Here is a 19,456-nt window from a genome sequence, read left to right as displayed (position 1 = left end):
GTTGGGCGGGAGCCGCGGTGCGGCCTGGCCGTTGGGGCCGTTGTTTGGTTGCCGGTTGCGGCAGTGGGTCCCTGTCAGCTCCCGCCCGGCGTTGGGGCATTTGGCTGCCCGTGGGAAGTCGCTGTGTCAGCGTCTTCCTTCAGTGCGGCAGAAAATGGTTGACCCCTGTCGCGCATAAACTTGAATTTTGCGCAGAAAAGGGCCTCTTCTGGTAATCGCACCAGCTCTGCATTCCCGTCCGTGGTTTTTTTGGTGGGGCTATTGCCTGTGCAGTGCCAAGCTGTGTCTGGGCAACAGCTTCGTGGCCCCTCGATGCCTTGAATCTTGAGGAGAGTTTGTAATCATAACAAAAGAACCAAAACTGTCAACATGAGATCCTAGGGTGTTTTTATTATGAGGGAGTTGCTTGGATGCTGGCACATCATACAAAACCAGGATTATTTTGTCTAAAAAAGAGATAAATAAAAAATCCTTTCTAGATCCAGGCTGAATATCATAAGCAGTATCTAAATCCAGATTGTTCTGTCATCTCTGTCTTTTTTGTGTTATTTGTGTCTCTGTCATCCTGTTGGACTGTTTCTCCTGCTGTATTTACAGTGCATAAAAGAACATTTCAGTCTAGCACTGAAACATATTTCCTTATGAAAGTCTCCAGTTCTGTGTTGTTCTGTGTATCACAACACGTGTATGTTGCTATAGGCCAGTCTCTGCTACAGCAACCTATATATTCCACTCTACATATGTGTTGTGTTTAGCTTCGGCTTTATCATAAATAAACTTTGCAGGTTACCTGAACGTGAAGCTGCATGGCTTCTGCCAGAGCTACTGAGAGGCACATAGACAGCTTAAAGAGATTTTTAAGTCAGGGGTGGGAGTTCTTTCTGTAGCTTTCTGTATTCCCTGCCATAGTCTTGTGAATTTTATTTTTCTTTTTAGCTACTGTCAGACCAAAAAATGAAGTAGAGCAAAAGCAGCTGTGTGCTTTTGGGGAGTATGTGGCTGAGATTCTGCCAAAGTATATCCAGCAAGCACAGGTAGGTGCTGTCTGAGAAATTGTTCTTGTGGGGAAGGCAGGACCCAGTAAACAACTACTTGTTTGTGAGCTGTTTCCCGAAGTTCTTCTGGGGAAGAACGATTGTCAGAATTACATGAAAGTTGCCGCTATTATTAAGCCCCTTTATCTGGTGTCATTCTGTGTCTCTGTACCATATACTCTGGGTGTCCTGCTGGGTTCGGTGTAATGTTCAGTCCTGTTGGTGTTTGTATTCATGCTCTTTCTGCTGTTTTCTTCAGGTGACCTGTTTCAATGAGCTGGAACTTTTGATCCATCCAGATGGGATCATTCCAGTTCTGACCTTCCTTCGAGATCACACTAATGCCCAGTTCAAATCCTTGGCTGATTTGACTGCTGTTGATGTCCCGTCTCGGCAGTACCGCTTTGAGGTAAGAACTGCTCATAGGTGCAAGACTTGGAGAGTTTCATGATTGCTGGTGGCTGTTGGTGCTGTTGCAGCCCTGACCACATTTTTTGTTTTCTGACAGTGAAAGGCTCTTCTGTTTTGTTTTGTTTTTACCAAAGTGTCTAGAGACTTTTTTTCTGGCCAGATGTGAATTGGTGTTCTTCCTTCTGCTTAGGCTGTCAGCTGCTGTTGACACAACTGATCATGTTTTTCTTAAAATCTCATCAATCGTCTTAACAATTTTTCTCTTTAAAAAAACTGAAACAAACCAAATCAAAAAACTATTTAATTGTTTTAAAAACATGCCCTGAAACTTGAGATGTCGTGGTTTAGACAGTTGTTGTATCACCCAGTGACTCCTCCCCACCCAGGGAAGGGAATTGAGAAAAGGAAAGGAGACTCATGGGTTGAAATAAAAGTAGATTTAATAAACTAATGTCTAATCTGGACGCAAGGGAACTGAGCTGGTAGATTTTTAGTTCTCAGCAGGTAACAAGGATAATGAAAAGTAGCTAATTTTTTCCTCCCTTTGGTTTATCTCATGGTATTAAATCACTTGCCAACAACTGATCAGAGTATCTGTATTAGCTTATCAGATGTTTGTTGTTTTCGAATATAGTTCCTCCTTTTTTGTTACACTTCTAAGGATCAAAGTGATAAGCTACTGGAACCTCAGGTGTAATAGTGTCTCTTAGTGCCCACCTCTGTAGTGCTGAATGTGATTCTGATTATAAAGAATATTTGAAATAGTCTTTACACTCCTTTGCTTAGCCAGTACTGTACTGCAGAGAGATTCATTAATGCCATTCAAGACCAGCGCCTTCTTTTTTTTTGCTTCAGATTGTATACAATCTCCTGTCTCTGCGGTTCAACAGTCGGATCCGTGTGAAGACGTACACCGATGAGCTGACACCTGTTGACTCAGCAGTGTCTGTGCACAAGGCAGCAAACTGGTATGAAAGAGAGGTGAGTGCCAGCGTACTTGGGAACAGAGTCTTTGTGGAGAGCAGCTGTGTTTTCCTGATTAAACTGATTCCCAGGGCCTGAGAAAGAGAGAGAGGTGTTTCCCTGGCTGCCTTTTCAGAATAGGAGATGAAAGGGTGTTTTATTTGTTTTTGAATGAGTTCCTGCATCAGTTTCTCTGGCACTGCACAAAGCCAGGCATGTAACTGAAATTTTATGGACATAATACGTGAAGGGTTTGGTGGTGTTTGTTTTTTTCCTAATCCAATTCAACTCAACTTGGCTCCTTTTCATTTAGGTCTGGGACATGTATGGTGTTTTCTTTGCCAACCACCCTGATCTAAGGAGAATCCTCACAGACTATGGGTTTGAGGGCCATCCCTTCCGAAAGGACTTTCCACTCTCAGGTTATGTGGAGGTAGGAGATACGCTCATGTCTAAAGTTATCAAATCTCCCCAGTACTCTTATCTGAGTTTTGATACAGAGATGTGTCTGCTTTACCATCCTTTGCCTAAGGAAAGGCACTAAGGATGTTTCACTTGTCTGTATTTCAGAGGAGTTGTATAGATCTCCTGCATTTGAAGTCATCACAAAGTATCATCCATTATAAGGCAGCGTAAGACCAGAGACACTGAGCAAATTTCATATGCTGTGTGCCAAAGACGTGTCAGGCAGAGAAAGTGCTTCTGCTTTTAGCGTGTCTTCTGGAAGATTAAACTTTCCACTGCAAAACTGGGGATTCCCAGAGGAATAAAGGACTGAACTGATCTTAATGCAGTTGGAACTCTACTTTGTTGAGTCTTTGTAGTCCTGGATTATAAAACTAGTGGAACTGACTCTTGCCATTTATCAAATATTTACTTCTCTATGTCAAACCACAAGTGAATTGAGTGTGTTTGGTATCTGTCTAGTTTCAAGTGACCACCTTGCAGAAGCAGTCATATTTGGTACAGTTCTAAGACTGAGTTAAATCTCAGGAGAAAGCTGAGGTTCTGTAGGCAACAGAGGGTTTTATGAAAAATAAACAGCAAATCCTGTGAGTGAGGACTAGGCAGGATCCCCTGAGCTGTGGTTTGGAGATCTGGACTGGCACAGTGAGGATAAGTCCAGCAAGTCAGAAAGTGTCTGTTACTCAGCTACGCTTCAGCCTGGTTGTCCTTGTGTCCCATGTTCTAAGTGTTACAGTAGGGAGCACAACTAAAACCAAACAAGCTGCCATGTTACTCAGATTCATGAGAGTAGTCGCCAGCTGTGCCTGGTGGATGGGCCACCTTATTTCAGTGACTCGAAAAGTCCTTTGTCACATGATAAACGAAATGTGTTATTCCTTCCCTATGGCTGGGCACTCCTAATTCAGGGTGAGTAGCCAGGGTACCTGAGGTACATGATAGTAAAGAGGAGAGTTTGCCTGGAGAGTCCAGAGGTATTAATGGGATCTGGAGGGCTCTTGCTCAGTAATGAGGAAAACTGAAGCTGTGGCAAAGGCCTGTGGCCTGTCCATGGTGTAAGAAGTAGGATTTTCTGCACTGCAGGGTCATTACTGGTACAGCTGATAGCAGAGATGCTATGGGGACTGTATAAAATGACTGGCCTGTGTCCTTTGCACTCTTCTAGGTGCGGTATGATGATGAAGTGAAACGGGTGGTGGCAGAGCCTGTGGAGCTGGCTCAGGAATTTCGCAAGTTTGATCTGAATAGTCCTTGGGAAGCATTTCCTGCCTATCGTCCAGCTCCAGAACCCCTGAAAATAGAAGCAGGAGCCAAGAAAGAAGATGCAAAATAGCAGCAGAATGGAGCGGATGCACGGCACCGTCCTTTCTGTTCTAACATAGTATTTATAATAATAAAAACTGATACGAGAGTCTTGCCTGTTGTAGTCACTTGAATAATGTTGTTTTCAAACTAGATGAAAAGCACAGGGTCAGGGATACTAATTTACAATCCTGATAATCCAACGGTAGATGTTTATCTGCTGCTTTGAGTTGTAAGACACTGGATTTGTCTTTTTGTTTGCAAATTGAATGGAGTCCAGGCATTCACTGTGGCTAAGATGCTTTATATAAACTGCTTCTGCCAGCTGACCCTGCAGGCATCAGTCATAACCTGAGCACTCACTGGGAGACTACTGGAGCAGCTGTGCAGCTTGAGCAGTGGGACAGCGGTATCTCAGCTCCAGGATGGGTGTTGGGAAGACCGTAATAATATAGCAAACAGGCAAAGCTTTTGTAAATGGTTCTAATACAGTTTTTAATAGGACAACACAAGAGGTACCTGGATCCAGACCAAAACAATTTTGGAAATACCTGCATTGTTTCCTTGGGAATTAGGTCAGTGCCTGTTCTCCTGACAGAAGGAGTTGCAGGTAACCTGTCACGTGCCACTCCCTCATGCTGGCCTTTTCTTCATAATCAAGCAGTCTGCTTTCTCCAGCTTCTTCAGATTGTGCTTTTTCCTGCAGTCAAAAATATCTCCCTTTCCCTGTCCTGTAGACAAAAGGCTGTGCCTTTTTGTCACTATTCCAATGATTTTGAGCTGTAAGATATAACAGCATTACTACTGTCTTTGCTCTTGTGGAAAATCTCAGCTCTTTCCAAAAAAGCTGGAAAAATACCGTCGTTTCAGTCCACCCACCAGCTCTTTGAATGGGATTACATTACAGCAGTCATCAATTAATAATGTCCCTTGTCCTTGGTCCAGAAACTGTGTAACACAGTTCTGCATCAGAAAGCTGACTGACCTCATTAAGATCTGAAAACTTGTATAAGAGATTTCATAAAATAATTCACAAGCTGTTTGTAGAGATTCTCTGAATCACTGCTTAAGCTTTTAAATTGTGAGACCACTAATTAAAAAAGGGGTTTGGGGGAGGTCAGAGTATGGGATGGACGATGAGATAGCACAATAATAAATTCAATTAAAAAAATAAGGGACAAATACTTGTGACTAGAATTTGATCTGCAAGAATAAAGAGCTGAATGGTATGGTTAAAAATCAGGTTACATTACCACCCCAGCCTTGTAATCATAGGCTTCTTAAAGTCTTTTTTTTTCTTTTAATTTGTTTCAGGCTGCTATAACCAGCAGTGTTTGGCAGGTGCCTTGGATCAGTATTCCCTAGTTAAAATTAATAACATTTACCACTCATTATGGGGAAAGAGGAAAGAGAGGGGAACACAAAATCAGCAGAAGTTTGGGATTTTATACAATTCTTAGCTCCGCTTAGGACCTGCTATCAATTGAGCTGATTAAATAGGAAATGTACTTTTAGTCCTTCATACAAAGTGTTCCACAGCTGGTTCTGTTTTCTGTTGCAGTGGCTCTTTGCATGCCTGTGCCTATTGCACAAGACAGAAAAGTTCCTGGCACCACTTCTGTTACTGTGAAAATCATGAAGCACATTTCTCCCACCATTCTCCCTCCCTCACCCCAGGTTGCTTGAGGCACCATGCCAAGACTCACAGTCTGTGTATCATAAAAATTATGTATATCCTGGTATGATAAGTCAGAAGACTTACAGTAACAGGAAAAGAAGGAAAACTACCATTTAAACATCATGTTTGTGTAGAGGGAGAATTTGATTGATGTAACATCAAGAAGCATTAGAGGCATTGCCCTGTCAAGACAAAATGCAAGGTTTGCTGAAAAATGTGTGTACTGGAGTCAAAGTAGCCAGCCCTGTGGGGACAGGCATTGGTTCCAGCAGGTCTTTAATATGTGGTATAGTTGCTAATAGACCCAGCTCTCTTCTCATCAGAGAAGCCTGGGAGCTTCTGAAGAGTGCCGCTTACTTACCCAGACACATCATCCCAGGACACAAGAGGTTACGCAGCCTCATGAAGTACTGCCAGTGTTGGCACAGTACCCACTCCACTGCTCCAGAGCCCCAGGGGCCATCCTTGCCTATGAAGCCTGCGTGTCCTGGGTTCCTTGTGGCTGGAGGGCAAGGCTGTGGTCAACCTGGTGAAGCACACAGCTGTCTAACAAATCTGTCCCTGCCTGGTCCACATTGCCAGCCTCCATGAGGCTTGTTTGCCTGGGCTGGATTTCCCAGCCCAGATTGTTTTGCCCTGGGCTGAATGAGATGTAAGTCAGATGTAGCTGACTTACAGACACTATTTAGAAGAGAAATTTTCTGGTACTGTAGGGACAAATAGACTTTAGGTGATGACTCACAGTTACCATGTTGAGCTTCCTCGGCTGAGTAGGTTTTGCTGGTGTTTTCCAGAACTCTGGCAGTGTTTTGCTCCAATTTCCCTCAAGGCTTTATTTCTTCTTCGTCTCTTGTGACTCAAACCTCAGCCTCTCTAGGAGCCATGTATGCCCTTCTTCCTTCACCTCTTTTCTTAGCCTTCCTTTTCTCATCTTATCCCCCTGACTACTTGCCAGACAGGCCCACGCTGGAAACTGTGGTCTCCCCAAGTACTGGGTGAGATGTTTGAAGCAAGAGATTTCTCTGGTTCTATAAGCAGGATTTCCCTTTTCTGAAGATGCTGCCTGTCTCCCTGCAGCCCCATCTTGAAGAAGCCTCCCTCTGAAACTCCTCAGGTGCTGTATTAACCACACTTTGTGCCTTCTGCAACAGCCCTGGACCACATGTGTCTCTAAGCAGAACCTGCATGGGTCCCTGTGGCAAGATGCTTGTCCTAGCACACAAATATAATCTGCAATGGGACAAGGAAGCAGCAGAAGTCTGTGGCATTGAGAGGACAGCTCAGCTGTACAAACACTGCTATATATATGTTTACAGTGGAAAAAATCAAAGAAAGGCTCATGGAGGTGCTAAATAAGCCACCAAAGAGACACAGGGATTTAGGGCCTGCAGAAGCCTGTAATGTAACAACCAAGAAGTGTTTCCAGCAGAAGCTGACACTTGTGACTGCAGCAAACTGAGGTTAGGGTGACTGCAACCTCACTACTCCCTCAATAGCTTCTCACTCCATTGCCCCAGTTCCCCTGTAACAGGCAAAGCTTCAGCCACCTGGAACAAATTTTGTATCAGCATCCAACTAGCTCCTGCAGTTTTTGATCCCTCTTATCTTGTTTCCCTTTCCTATCTTCTTGCTTCAGAGAACATGGTGAAAAGCCTGAAATCAGTCAAGGTGCCCCTGTAGAAACCTGGCTTGATGTGACGTTTTGAAACTGCTCCTACAACAGACAGCATGACCAGGGGGAGTGCGGAGGGGCAGGGTTGTGCACGCTCAGCTGTGAATACCTGGCAAGGACAAAATCCCTGAGGAGGAGCAGGTGCACTGCTAGCATTGTCATCACACACGCGGAGACTGTGTGCAGCTGTGAGAAACTCAGGCTTGTTTCTGTGCACCACATAACTCCTGCTGCTTTACAAAGAGCTAAGGCGGATGTTTATCACTCTGCAATTGCCTTTCTGTGCAGAATAGTGAGGTAATTCTACAAAATCCCACCAGCTCAAGGCAGCATTTACCACTGATGCTTGTTCTCCGCCTTCCATTATACCAGCCACTTAAGTACAGCCTCTGAAACTCCTCTCATCTTCCCACCAACACAGGCATTCTCCTCTAGGTGCTTCAGCTGCAAGCTGCTCCTAGGAAATTTTCCTGTTGACAAAGCCATACAAGGCCTTTGCAGATGTTGGCCAGAACCCTGGACTCCTCCTTGAGTCACATGCTGCCTGATAAAGGGAGGCTATTTCACGGCCCATGAGATGCAGGGTGTTTTTGCATAGTGACTTCTAGGCAAAGTCATGCTTAACGCTGTGAATTGTAAGGAACTCTGGCACAAAACAGAGGGCACATCAATCTCCCTGCACAGATGGGTCATCAGCATCTGCCTCTTCAGTAGCATGTGATTCACAGCTTAATAAAAAGTATCTCATCCCAGAACAAAGGGATGCAGCTAAAGCAGAAGCAGCAGAAAAATAATGAAACCTGACACAAGTGTAGCCTTGTCTTGAAGACAGCCAAGGCTATGACAGAAACACAGGTCTTATTTTGATCCAAACTGACTGTAAGAATGGCTCTGGATATTGAGGGCCCCTCCTTTCTTGATAAATCTAGGACTCTTCCATCATGTGCTGCTTTTCTTCGTAGCTGGTGTGAGTCTACATATTGCCAGGTACAACCACAGATCCTGGAGCTTTCAGAAAACATGCTACTTTTCACACTGACATCTTGCTGACTGGAACTTCATCTCTACCCTAAGTAAACTATCTGGTAACTGTAGTCACTACAAACTGATGCCCGGTAACTTGCTGCGAAAGGTATACATTTCAGCTCCACCTCTTCTCTTTTCTAGGCAGACTTTTTCCCCAAAGAGCCTTTTGCCCTGAGGGAGATGGCATTACTACTTGTTTATACATATTATTACATATTTATAACCTTGTCAAGGAACCCAGGACAATACTGTGCTGTACAGAGTAGAAATACAAAACAGCTTGACTGGGGATTAGACGTTAATAAAAGTGCAAAGATGAATAGAGAATAGTTATCTGCTGTGAAGAAAATCAAATGAAGTTTCATCTGTGTAATTCACAACACCTAAGGCAGACAGTGCTCATTGTAACCCAGAAGTCTTGAAGAAAAGGACAATGAGGTCTTGAAGCCTGGCTGGCTCTAATCCTGGCTGTACATTTCGTATATTGAGTTCTCCCTCCAGGAGGTTTGATACAGAACTGAACAAGTGACATCTCTTCTGCTGCTTATTTATTTTGGCTGCTACTGCCCGTCCATGAATCTGCACAAACTGCTGGCCTTATCAGTTTGTGACATTTCAGGATTGTTTGCAGATTTTCAAACTCAGGAAAAAAGGAAAACTGAAAATGAAGCCAAGGAGCTGATCAGAAGTGTCACAGACATGTGACCAGGACGTCCTCCCTTCTTCAGAGACAGTCAAGTGTAGTAAGATTTCTTGTAACTAATAGCTTCCTATAATAAATTGTGGTGGGAAATCAGTCTTTTGAAAAGAAGCTTAAATGATTCTGGCAAAAACTTTACAACAAAGTCTTCCAAGTTTCCAAAATAAGATGGAAAATGTCCTTCAGGTTCAGCAAGTTGAACTACGAGCCCTTCCCAGGACTGCAACCAGAAGCACAGAAAGATGGATCCGTTCCAACAGAGGCTGCTGGGACCAGAAGCAGCAAGGGAAGACGCCACAGCAAACTGCTCTCGCTCCACACACCGCACTTTCTGCGGAGGGGGTGGCAGCCGCTCCCCGGCAGGGCTGTCATGGCCCAGGGGCAGCTCAACGCCTGGCTGATCCTGTGCGTGTTTGCTGGATCCCAGAGGCTGACAGGTAGGGACTGTACCTGCGAGCTATGCGGCTTCTTGGCTTGGCAAACGGTCGTGCGGTGCCAATTGTGTGATGCTTTGCCTGCTTCTGCAGATATGGTCAAATGCTTCAGCTACCTGTGCTGACATGGGAGAGAGCGCAGCAGCTGGAGTCCTGGCTGGGGCTGTTCACTGGGGGACGCATTTGGACTTGCAGGATCAAGATCTGCTGCTATTTGTGGTGTCAACGGAGGGGTTTTCTTGGGTTTCTGCTGAAAAAAGTCTGCTCCTGCAATAATGTTTGTGGATTTTCTAGATGCTTTTAGAAAAAAAACGAACAACTGTTGAATGACTAAGTAAGGGACCATTTTAATTCTCCAAAGAATTATTTATACTATTATTTCAATACATTATCCGCTATGCTTTGTTTAATTTTTGTTCTAGTAAAAAAAAAATCTAACACTGCATATACTTATAAAGCAAGTTACTAATAACAGCAGTTTGGCAGCTATTCAACAAATTCACTGACTTTGCAGCCCATCAGACATGTCTCAGTAGAGGGATCTGTAAACCTAGCAGATCAGTTAGCAGAGAGAAGTCCAACAAAGAATTTTCAGGTGATGTTTTAAGTATCTTTACCTGAGTTAAAAGCCTTGCTAGCACATCCATGGAGGAGTAGGGGAGTGCAGCTACATCCCTGCTCACATTCCAAAGCCACAGCTGGCTTGGATCAGGGAGCCTGCAGCTGTGCAGAGACACAAACCTCCACAGCCTGGGGAGCGGCAGTGCTCAGTGTTCAGGCAGCTCCTACATCTCCCTGAAAAGCTTTAATCAGGAATGGAAAGCTGGAAGTGGGGTTTGTTCGTAGTTACCAGACACACACAGTATTAAATATTTTTTCTACTTTTTAGAAGCACTTGCTCACCTTAACTCTTGAGTACTCAACATAAATTCTCTTCATCCATATAAAAATGAAAAAAAGAAGTGTCAGAGAGCTTGCTGTTTTATACAAGTTTTTTTCAGCTTTAACTTTCTTGACCTGACGAGTGAGTCTGTAAGAAATAGAAGTGGGTCTTGGCTACACAACTATGCTGATCAACACAGAGAAGGGAGATGCAGACTCCTTCTCACAGTCCTGGACTAAGGCTACTTGTGTTTCCTTTCTTAACAAGGAAGAAATAATAAAGGCCAAATAAATGCAGAAATTTAAAGCACTAGAAGTATTAATAAATGAAAGATGAAGAATTCTTAGTATCAATGTGACTCTTGTATTAAGAAACTTCCATTCCTCTGGCTTCATATTCATGTTTCCAAGTTTAAATTCTGTTGGGTGACCCAGCAAGGAATTAGCTGGACATGAGAATCACAGAAGAGCCATAATGAGTCTGACAGGGTTTCTTTTACCCTCACATGCTGCCCCTGCTGGTGGCAGATGCTCAGGGAACAAGTGTAAAACCAGAATAAGCTTCAGGTTATGTTTCCACCAGCAGGTTGAGGAACGTCCTGGTACCCTCCATTCATTGAGCAGCATTACTTTCTCCAGCAAAAACTGCCAAGTAACCAAAACCTGTTAGTTCAAAACCCACCCATACTCGGTGTGAGGGGCTTTTGTGCTGCCTGTCAAAGCAAGTGCCTTTGCAACTGTACGCTTTATCTCTGTTGGCAGAATTAAGGGATGTCATATCCAAAACTTACGCTTGCCTTCCTTAACCACTTCTGCTTCTCTTTAAAAGCTTGTTTTGCTCATCAAAATCCCATGGTCAGCATCGATGTCATGTTTGACAAGCTATGACTGGCAGCTCAGAAATATTGAAGACATTGTTGAGAACCAAATGACAAAAATAAATAGGAAGGGCAGTCACCTTGTGGTACCAAACTCTGCCTGATGTCTTCCAGATGAACATCCTCAGAGCAGGAACCATGCCAGAGCCAACGCACGCCGTGACAGCCCAGAGGACGCCAACGTCATGTTAGAGGTCTCCTGGGCATTGGGGGCCCGTGGGCTGAGGCACTGTTAGTGCCTGTGCTCCTATGTCCCTGCATGTAAAAACACACATATTCTGCTTGTTCTCATTCTTCTTGGATTTCAAGAGTGCCTGCAAAATGCCTCAGTGATGCCATAATTGCATTTGTGCTGCCTCCTACCGTGGGGTGCAGCTGAAGGGGGCTCTGACCCCCTCCATGGCACCTCACAGCACTGGAGTGGGGACAGGAGACACCCTGCCCCTCCTCCAAGGAGGCCAGACTGGAGAGCAGTTGCAGCTGGGATTGTGGTGGGAGAGGCAGGGCAGGAGGCAGAGGCTGCACAGGTCCCATGGGGAAACTGAGGTGTGGGGCTGGTCAGAAAAAAGGGTGTGGGGCTGGCAGAGAAGGACATGGAGTGAGACTAGGCAAGCCGTGGGCTGCGTGTCAGGGAGAGGCTGCCTCTCGGTCCATCCCGAGATCTGGCAGTGTTACAGATGGCTTCACAGCTCGGTTATAACTGGCGGAGAGTTTGTGCTGGGCTGCCCGTGTACATGCTGCTTTTCTCTTCCAGATGCTATGGGGAGGGCTGGATATTCAGGCCAACAGCACAATCCAACTGCGGGATGAAGAGCTGGCCTCCCTGCGCCCGGCACGGCGGTTCATGCAGATTTTAAAGGATGAAGTTCCCAAAACACTGACAGAGATAGAGCATCATCTGCGATATTACTCACTGACTGATACACCCTTGCCTGTAACAGAGTTTGACCGTCTCCTTTTCACCAGTGTTTACTGTGCCTATCAGGTTCGCTCCATGCAGGGTCTGGATAAAAATCTCTGGATTAGTTTTTTCTCTCAGCTGGTCAATGAAATGTTTCGTGATCTGTGCAAGGGGTTTTGCCCTGCGAATACCACCCTCCTCCTGGCTTCCTGGCCCTGGAAGGAGAAGCTGTCACATTTAGCATCCTTGAAACATTTCTATCGTTCTAACATGGCCAGGACCAAGAGAGACACTTAATAAGGGAAATTACCATAGGAAAGGAACCTCCTGCCTTCGGCTGCATCCTTGGTTATTTTGAATGACTTCCACATTATTCAGAACATTGTACAAATATGCCACACATTTTTGTCCTGCATTGCATTGGCAACCCTCTAAGTATTTGTCTACGATCTTTTAATTTTAAATGAAATAGGACAAAGCTATAGAGTGTATTTCCACCCTTCCATTCTTTTTGGGGGGGAGGGGGGAAGATTTGAATTTGTTTTTTCCTTTGTTTGTTGCTTTTTTAGTGTTTTTTTTTCTTTTTTTTTTTTTTGTTGAAGTCGGCTGTGCTGAAGGGGGCAGTGCTGTTTAGCCGTATCTATCTTGGTCACTGATGTGTACTAGGGAGTTGTCTTGGCAGTGTTTTTCTGGGATGTTGCACTTGTGTCCTAGCTGACTTCATTTCAGATAATTCAGTTCAGCCTTCTTATATTCCCCCTGTGGTTTCAGTCAAATACAGTACCTTTTCTTCCCTCCAGTAAGCAGCTAAGCAGATGCTGCTGTGTTTCATGATATAGGTCACATTTAATTTCAGAATTCTGCTCCTGTGGTATCCCATTTTATGTGTCCCTAGTAATTTCCCATCTGATGTATTCTTTTTTCTTTAAAAAGCAACCTGAAAAGGTACGTATTCAATGAAGCTTTCTAGTATTTGCATATTGTATTTACACACATACACTGCTTTGTGCCAGTTATCAGTTTGGAATATTCTTCCTTAAAGCTCATTTAAATTCCTAAGGACTGTGACCTAGTTATTTCTTCAGCAGATTTTACCTCTTCTATGAAGTTTTTTGTACAGCTATGGTACTTCACAAGCCAAACATAATAGATACAAAATTTCTATCCTCAGAATCAGAAATACAATTATTTTATAGAAAGAGATCATTACCTTTTCTCTGTCTTAGACATTGCAGTGTGGAATTAAATAAATGTAATTATCTACACAAGAGAATTTAGATTTTTGTTTGTTTGTTTCTACTGGGCTTCCTCCTGCCCTTTTAGGTAAATTAATTTTTAACACTTATTGCATGTGCTTAGACAATGGGATCCATAATTCCCTTTCTATCAATATACTCTTAATCTTCCATGCTCAACAAAGGAGGCATCTGTGACATTCAGAGTGGGAACTGCTAGTTTTTGACCTAGTTAATCTTTTTCCAAACTGTTGTTGCCCAACAGATGGAAAGGAGAAATGGTGAGGCAGGAGTAAGAAGCCTGGAAACAAGATGCCACAGAGAATGGTTTTAGAGGTCAGGTTAGGGCTATGACTGGAGCAGATAGATTTACACAGTTCATAAAGTAGGATGGTTGTTGCTTGGTTTTATTTTTTTTCCCCAAAAGATGTAGGAAGTAAGATTAGCAATTTATTTGAGGTACAATTTACAGTAAACTAGTGTCCCACCTAATGTTCTTCTACTCTTATGCTGATATTTTACATATCTCCAGACTCTACCCTTCATCCTTTTCCCAAATATGTCCACAGTCTTCAATGTCTAGGATATGTACAGAGTGATAGAGGCAGGGAGTGGCTCCAGACAAGTCCAGTTTGAGCACTAACTTCACCAAAAGGCAGAGCTGGGATGGCACTAGTGCATGAAAATACTGTCTTGCTGGAGAATATATGGACTGAGCTGTATGAATGTCTGGATCAAGGTTGAAGGGGGTGGCTTGGTGACTGAGGTGCAAATACACAGTTTTGAACCCAAGATTTTGTTAGGATCATTTCTATCTGTCAAGCTGATTATAAATTAAACTCGTGATGTCACAAAGTTTTGTGTGCGCTCAAGATAATGCACTTCTGCAGTTTATGCAGTCTGGGAGACAAGCCAGAGTTTAGCTCAACTGAAACAGCACCGATCCCACTGCGATGAAGTCTCCACCCTCCTGGTTTCTTACCACCCACCTGGGTGGATCATGCTGTCGGTCCCAGCTGTCCTCTAGGAACACACCAGTCCCCTCAACAGCCACACCAGTCTCTCCACAGCAGCACTATGGCTTGGCAGAACACAGTGTGTAAGAAATGACTGGAATGCAGATGTTGAAAATGGTACCTTTGATCCTGCTGGCACTAGGTGACCGATACAGCACATGGCAGGCGAGCCACACCCTGGTATTCAAGGAGCTCATTTCTGGAGAATGTAATGCCCTGCAGTCAACACTGCCATTGCAAGGCATGACTTGCACTTACGCATTATGAACCTGCTCCTGACTGAAATATTAAGAGATTTTAAAACACATTTTTTATTCTTCTTACTAACCTTGTTTTCAGAGGATGCTCTGTTTGTAGATTAGAGCCCTCTTCCTTTACTAAAGGGCTAGAAGCCTTTTTTTCCCCCTAAATATATTATTTTCTTTAAATGGAAGCTGAGATTCTCAAGCTCAGCTTCTTGACTTCAGCAACTTCAGATTAAGTAAAACACCAAATGTTGTGAAGCACACAAGTCTCACAAGGAAGAAAAAATTCCAATCTGGGAAATTTTTTTACATCTCTTATATTTTTATTACATTCATTTTCATTACATTTATTCCCTCCCCAGATATGCAAGGAAAGTCACCACACCCTTTGCTTTCTGGATGCTGGGGATCTGCAGTAACGTTACTGCAGTGATCCCATGATCCTCAGTATCTCACTACATTGTCCCACCCGTGCCCCAAAACTACCTCATGCTTTTTGCTTAAATCAAACACCAACACAGGACACACACATACAACCTGTAAAGACCTTTCTATGGATGAATGGCAGACACAGCAGTGGCCCTGTGGACAGAGCACAAGCGTGCAGCATAAGGAAAGCACTGGACACATGATAGCATGCTCAACATAGAGGATGATATCCGACAAGGAGCTATACCCAAGTTCGTGGCACCTTGGCTTTTCTTTTGCTCCTTTCACATCTGCATTTAATCATTTGATCCTTGGGGTGAGCTGGCACCTGGAACCCGCTTAGGCTGAGCCTCTGAATAAATCAGGAAGCCTGTGAAGGTGATGTACTTGCCATGGTTGCTGTAGGCACCATAGCCATCATGCTGATGGCTGTAGAGCCAGACAGTGTCCCCATATTGCAGAGGCAGCATAATACTCTGGCTCTGCATCTCCCGCCTCTTGGAGTGGTTGTCATCATAGATCATGGCCTGTACCTCATTGTGGTTCTTCATAAGTTTCACCGACATAGTCTTAAAGGGCATTTTGCCGATGGTGAAGGAGAAATAGTACGCACCAGGTATACGACATGAGAAGATGCCAGTGGAGGAATTGAAATCTTTTCCAATGTTCACAAACTCTGTGTCAAATGTGATTGGCTCATGCTGGGTTTGCTTGTCATCTGTTCCCAGGAGACTCTGTGAGCGGGCAACAGAAAATGCAGAGCGAGGGTCTTGTTCCCTGTTTGGTTGATCAGATAACACGTGTCGCTGTGAAGCTTCATTCTGTTCTCCAGGAAGTTGCTGAATAGTGTGATGGTGTGGCCCCAGCTCTTGAGAGCTAAGCGCGTTCTGGAAGAAGGCAGAAGTGTCTGGATAGATTAAGTAGCCATTGAAAGTTGTGTAAGGGCCCACATTGCTGTAAAGAGCATACTTGGGGTCTCCATGTAAACGCAGCCAAACTGTGTCACCATAGTCAAGCTGCAGCATGGCACTCTGGCTGGCTACCTTCCGTTCCTTGCGATGATGCTCATCATACACAATCACTTGCACCTCGTTCTTGTTTCTCATCAGCATGACAGACAAGTTTTTCTTTGGGTACTTCCCAACAGTGAAGGAGAAGTAGTAGGCTCCAGGGATCCGACAGCGGAACAATCCAGTCTTGGGATCAAAGTCATTGCCAATGTTCACATACACTTTGTCAAAGGTAATGACCATCTCAGAGCTCCCTTCCATGCTGCTTGTTCTGGCCACAGAGAAAGCAGAGCGAAATTCAGTACTGGTGTCTGCTGGGAAGCCATCTGTAGGCAGACAAATCATGCAGCAAAGGAAGCCAAACAGGAGCTGAACCTTCAGTGTCATCATTGTACCTGAAAGGAAAAAGAAGCATATTATAGCAGAAATCTCATTAATTTCCAGTTCATACTCCATTTGAAACATAGACCTGAATCTTGCTAAATAGACATGAAGGTCTATGTCCAAATATTCAGAAGTGTACAGTGCATTCTCTGATCAGTGTATGGGACCATACCTCAGTTCAGATCCCAGCACCATTTTGATATTTTCCTAGCAAGAGCTGGACCTTTTTTCCCTGTACTCATAGGAAAAAAAAAGAACCTTCTCTTTTGAAAGCCTGGCTATCCTACAGTTCATCTGCAAAACACTGTGCTGCTTGCAATTCAGAGAGATCTCAGAGCTTGCTGGGGCCTTGCCAGAGCTCCCTTTTGTAGTAATTTTATTCATAAGACAAAGGATGAAACAAAGCCCTACACAGACCCTGTGTTATACAACTGAGATACAGCTGAAGGGCAGGGAGAAGAGGACTTATACTCTAGAGATTCCCATGCAGATGCCATTGCCTAGCACTGCAGTAGCTGTGTCACAGGATGTGGAAATTGGAAGCCAAGTAAGTTGGTAGACCCCATTATTCAGACAGACCTCACCATGAATCTGTGAAACGTGTGAAGAAATTGGAAGAAGAGGGATTGTTTAGGAAAGGAAGGAAGATAATGGAGGAAATAATTGAAATTAAAAAAAGAAGGAAAACAAAAGAGAAATAAAAGGCAAGTCTCAAAGTATAGAACCCCTGAGAGAGAACGGAAATACTAAAATCAGGGAAACAACTCCCTATCTGGATAATAGACCAGAGAGAAAAAACTTCTTTGACCCTTAAAAAAGGGGGATAAGTTAGGAGCTAATGGGATTTTCTGCTTCTAGTTTCTGTGATTTTTTTTTTTGGACTGAGGCCAATAATGATCTATTAGTGCTTTCAGGCTGAAAACAAAACTGCCAGTCATTCCAGTGAGAAGCTTCTCTCTCTGTCACCTCTCTGTGCTTATTGAAATATCATTCAGGCTGGGAGGCAACTGCCTGGTTTGAAGTCTGCCCCATCTGTCACCCCAAAACTGGTGCCTTGCCAGCCCGCTAACAATGAATTCACAGACCAGCAGAACAGGAGCAAAACATGCCACTCATGGGGTGGAGGGGTGAAGACAAATCCTGAATTAAAAAGGATAAAGGGGTAAATATCTGAATCAACTGGGATGAACTAGTAATAGAAATAAAGCAAACAGAATCAACATAGACTGTGAGGTGGCAATGGGATCCTGTTTTGGCAAGATGTGACACCTAGAATCATTCACCAACAGGAATTCAGCTTGACCTACAGTCACACTTGAGAATAAAAGTGAAATCTGAAATGTAGCTCTAATAGACACCAACCTATGAATGAGTTAGATTTCCACTTAATTACATGAAAGTAACACACAGTAAAGACAAAAAGAAATAACCATCCATGTCCCAATTTTACATTAGATCACTTCTTTCACAAACATCTCAGTACTTTCCTCCATGTCCCTGAATACAGAATGTTTTTCGTGACTTAGCCTGCTTCTCCTGAACACACCCATGGGAACTCACAGACTGCACTGAAGGGTGTTGAGAAAGCTGACTGATATCATATTGAAGCCGCATTATTATCTTTGAAAGGAAATCAAAGGAGGTCCCTGGTGGATGGAGAAAGGACAAGTGAGACACCCTGAGGAACTACAGGCTGGTTGAGCAGTTGGCCCCTGACTTTGGTCCCTGGGAAAATCACAGTGTTCTTGGAACACATTTCTAGACAAAGAACATGACATGTAGCATGCATTGATCAACTGAAGGTAGATCATGTCTAATCAAACCAATTGCCTTCTTGTGAGAAGAGACCAGTGAATGTCACTACCTTTTAGCAAGGCTTTTGTTACACTCTCCCAGAGCATTGCTGAATACACATTGTGATGTTACAGTCTAGATAAGTGAACTACTAGATGAGTGAAAACCTGGCTGAGTTGTCAGGCTCAAGGGCTAGTGTTTAATGTTTAATTTCATATGTCCTCTTTAATATTTTTTATCAATTACCTGGAGAAGGAGACAGAATGCCCACTCATCAAGGTTACAGATGACAGAAAAGCAGGGGGTTTGTCAGTACACTTGAAGGCACAGCTGCTGTTCTTAAGGACCTGGACAGGCTGGAGGAATGGACTGAAAGGAAATTCAGCAAGGATGAATGCAAATTCCTGTACCTGAGATAGACTAACCCTGTGTGCTGGTACAGGATGGCAACTAACTGACTGGGGAGCAGTATTGCTGAAAAGGATCCAGGAGTCCTGGAGAACAGTAATTTATACCTGAGTTAGTACTGTGCCCTGCAAGTAATGAAGGTTAACAACACACTGGGATGCATCAATAGAATGTACCAGTAACCACAGGCAGTGATTACTCCCCTGTAGTTGGCACTTGAGTAACTCCAGAAGGAGGCAGCCAAGACGGCTGAGGTCTGGAGCAACTGCCTCACAAAGGGGAGGCTGAGAGAACTGGGCTTATTTAGCCTGGAGAAAAGAAAGCTTTGAGAGGATCTAGTTGTAGCCTTCCAGTATATATGAAGAGGTTACTCAGACGACAGAGCTAGACTCTTCACTGATGTACGTGGTGGAAGAATAAGAGACAATGGTCATAAAATCCAAAGGGGAAGTTTCATACTGGATATAAGCAAAAAATTTCGTGCTGATGGCAATTAAGAATGGAACAGTTTTCCCAGAGAGACCGTGAAATCTCCATCCTTGGAAGTTTTCAAGATCAGACTAGATTAAGCTGTGAGCAACATGGTCTA

The 19,456-nt window shown here is 43.8% G+C and overlaps 3 protein-coding genes across 3 annotated transcripts; 2 read left to right on the top strand and 1 right to left on the bottom strand.

The window, feature by feature from the left end:
• Positions 1 to 936: 936 nt before the first annotated feature.
• Positions 937 to 4,284, top strand: NDUFS3 (NADH dehydrogenase (ubiquinone) Fe-S protein 3, 30kDa (NADH-coenzyme Q reductase); the record flags this gene model as incomplete). Its single annotated transcript, XM_010183712.1, has 5 exons — positions 937 to 1,034; positions 1,294 to 1,443; positions 2,301 to 2,426; positions 2,722 to 2,841; positions 4,039 to 4,284. Coding segments are annotated over 5 exons (662 nt in total), but the record flags the coding sequence as incomplete, so codon positions are not given.
• A 5,337-nt stretch (positions 4,285 to 9,621) lies between these two features.
• Positions 9,622 to 12,643, top strand: FAM180B (family with sequence similarity 180, member B). The gene is made up of 3 exons (XM_010183711.1): positions 9,622 to 9,688; positions 11,560 to 11,639; positions 12,200 to 12,643. The coding sequence occupies exons 1-3, from the start codon at positions 9,622 to 9,624 to the stop codon at positions 12,641 to 12,643; spliced, it is 591 nt and encodes a 196-aa protein (XP_010182013.1).
• Positions 12,644 to 15,151: 2,508 nt separating this feature from the next.
• C1QTNF4 (C1q and tumor necrosis factor related protein 4) lies at positions 15,152 to 16,671 on the bottom strand. The gene has a single exon (XM_010183709.1). It carries the CDS (start codon positions 16,669 to 16,671, stop codon positions 15,568 to 15,570), a length of 1,104 nt encoding a protein of 367 aa, XP_010182011.1. The 3' UTR covers positions 15,152 to 15,567.
• Between the last annotated feature and the right edge of the window lie 2,785 nt (positions 16,672 to 19,456).

This window comes from Mesitornis unicolor, unplaced genomic scaffold, assembly GCF_000695765.1.
Source record: "Mesitornis unicolor isolate BGI_N332 unplaced genomic scaffold, ASM69576v1 scaffold19454, whole genome shotgun sequence".
Taxonomy (NCBI): Eukaryota; Metazoa; Chordata; class Aves; order Mesitornithiformes; family Mesitornithidae; genus Mesitornis; species Mesitornis unicolor.
This window is presented reverse-complemented; position numbering and strand designations above follow the sequence as displayed.

Excerpts from the sequence above, each read along its gene's own strand:
- FAM180B (XM_010183711.1), top strand. The coding sequence starts at position 9,622 with ATGGCCCAGGGGCAGCTCAACGCCTGGCTGATCCTGTGCGTGTTTGCT. Across the intron at positions 9,689-11,559 it reads TGGATCCCAGAGGCTGACAG|ATGAACATCCTCAGAGCAGG; the intron begins GTAGGGACTGTA and ends GATGTCTTCCAG. Across the intron at positions 11,640-12,199 it reads ACGCCAACGTCATGTTAGAG|ATGCTATGGGGAGGGCTGGA; the intron begins GTCTCCTGGGCA and ends TTTCTCTTCCAG.
- C1QTNF4 (XM_010183709.1), bottom strand. The coding sequence starts at position 16,671 with ATGATGACACTGAAGGTTCAGCTCCTGTTTGGCTTCCTTTGCTGCATG.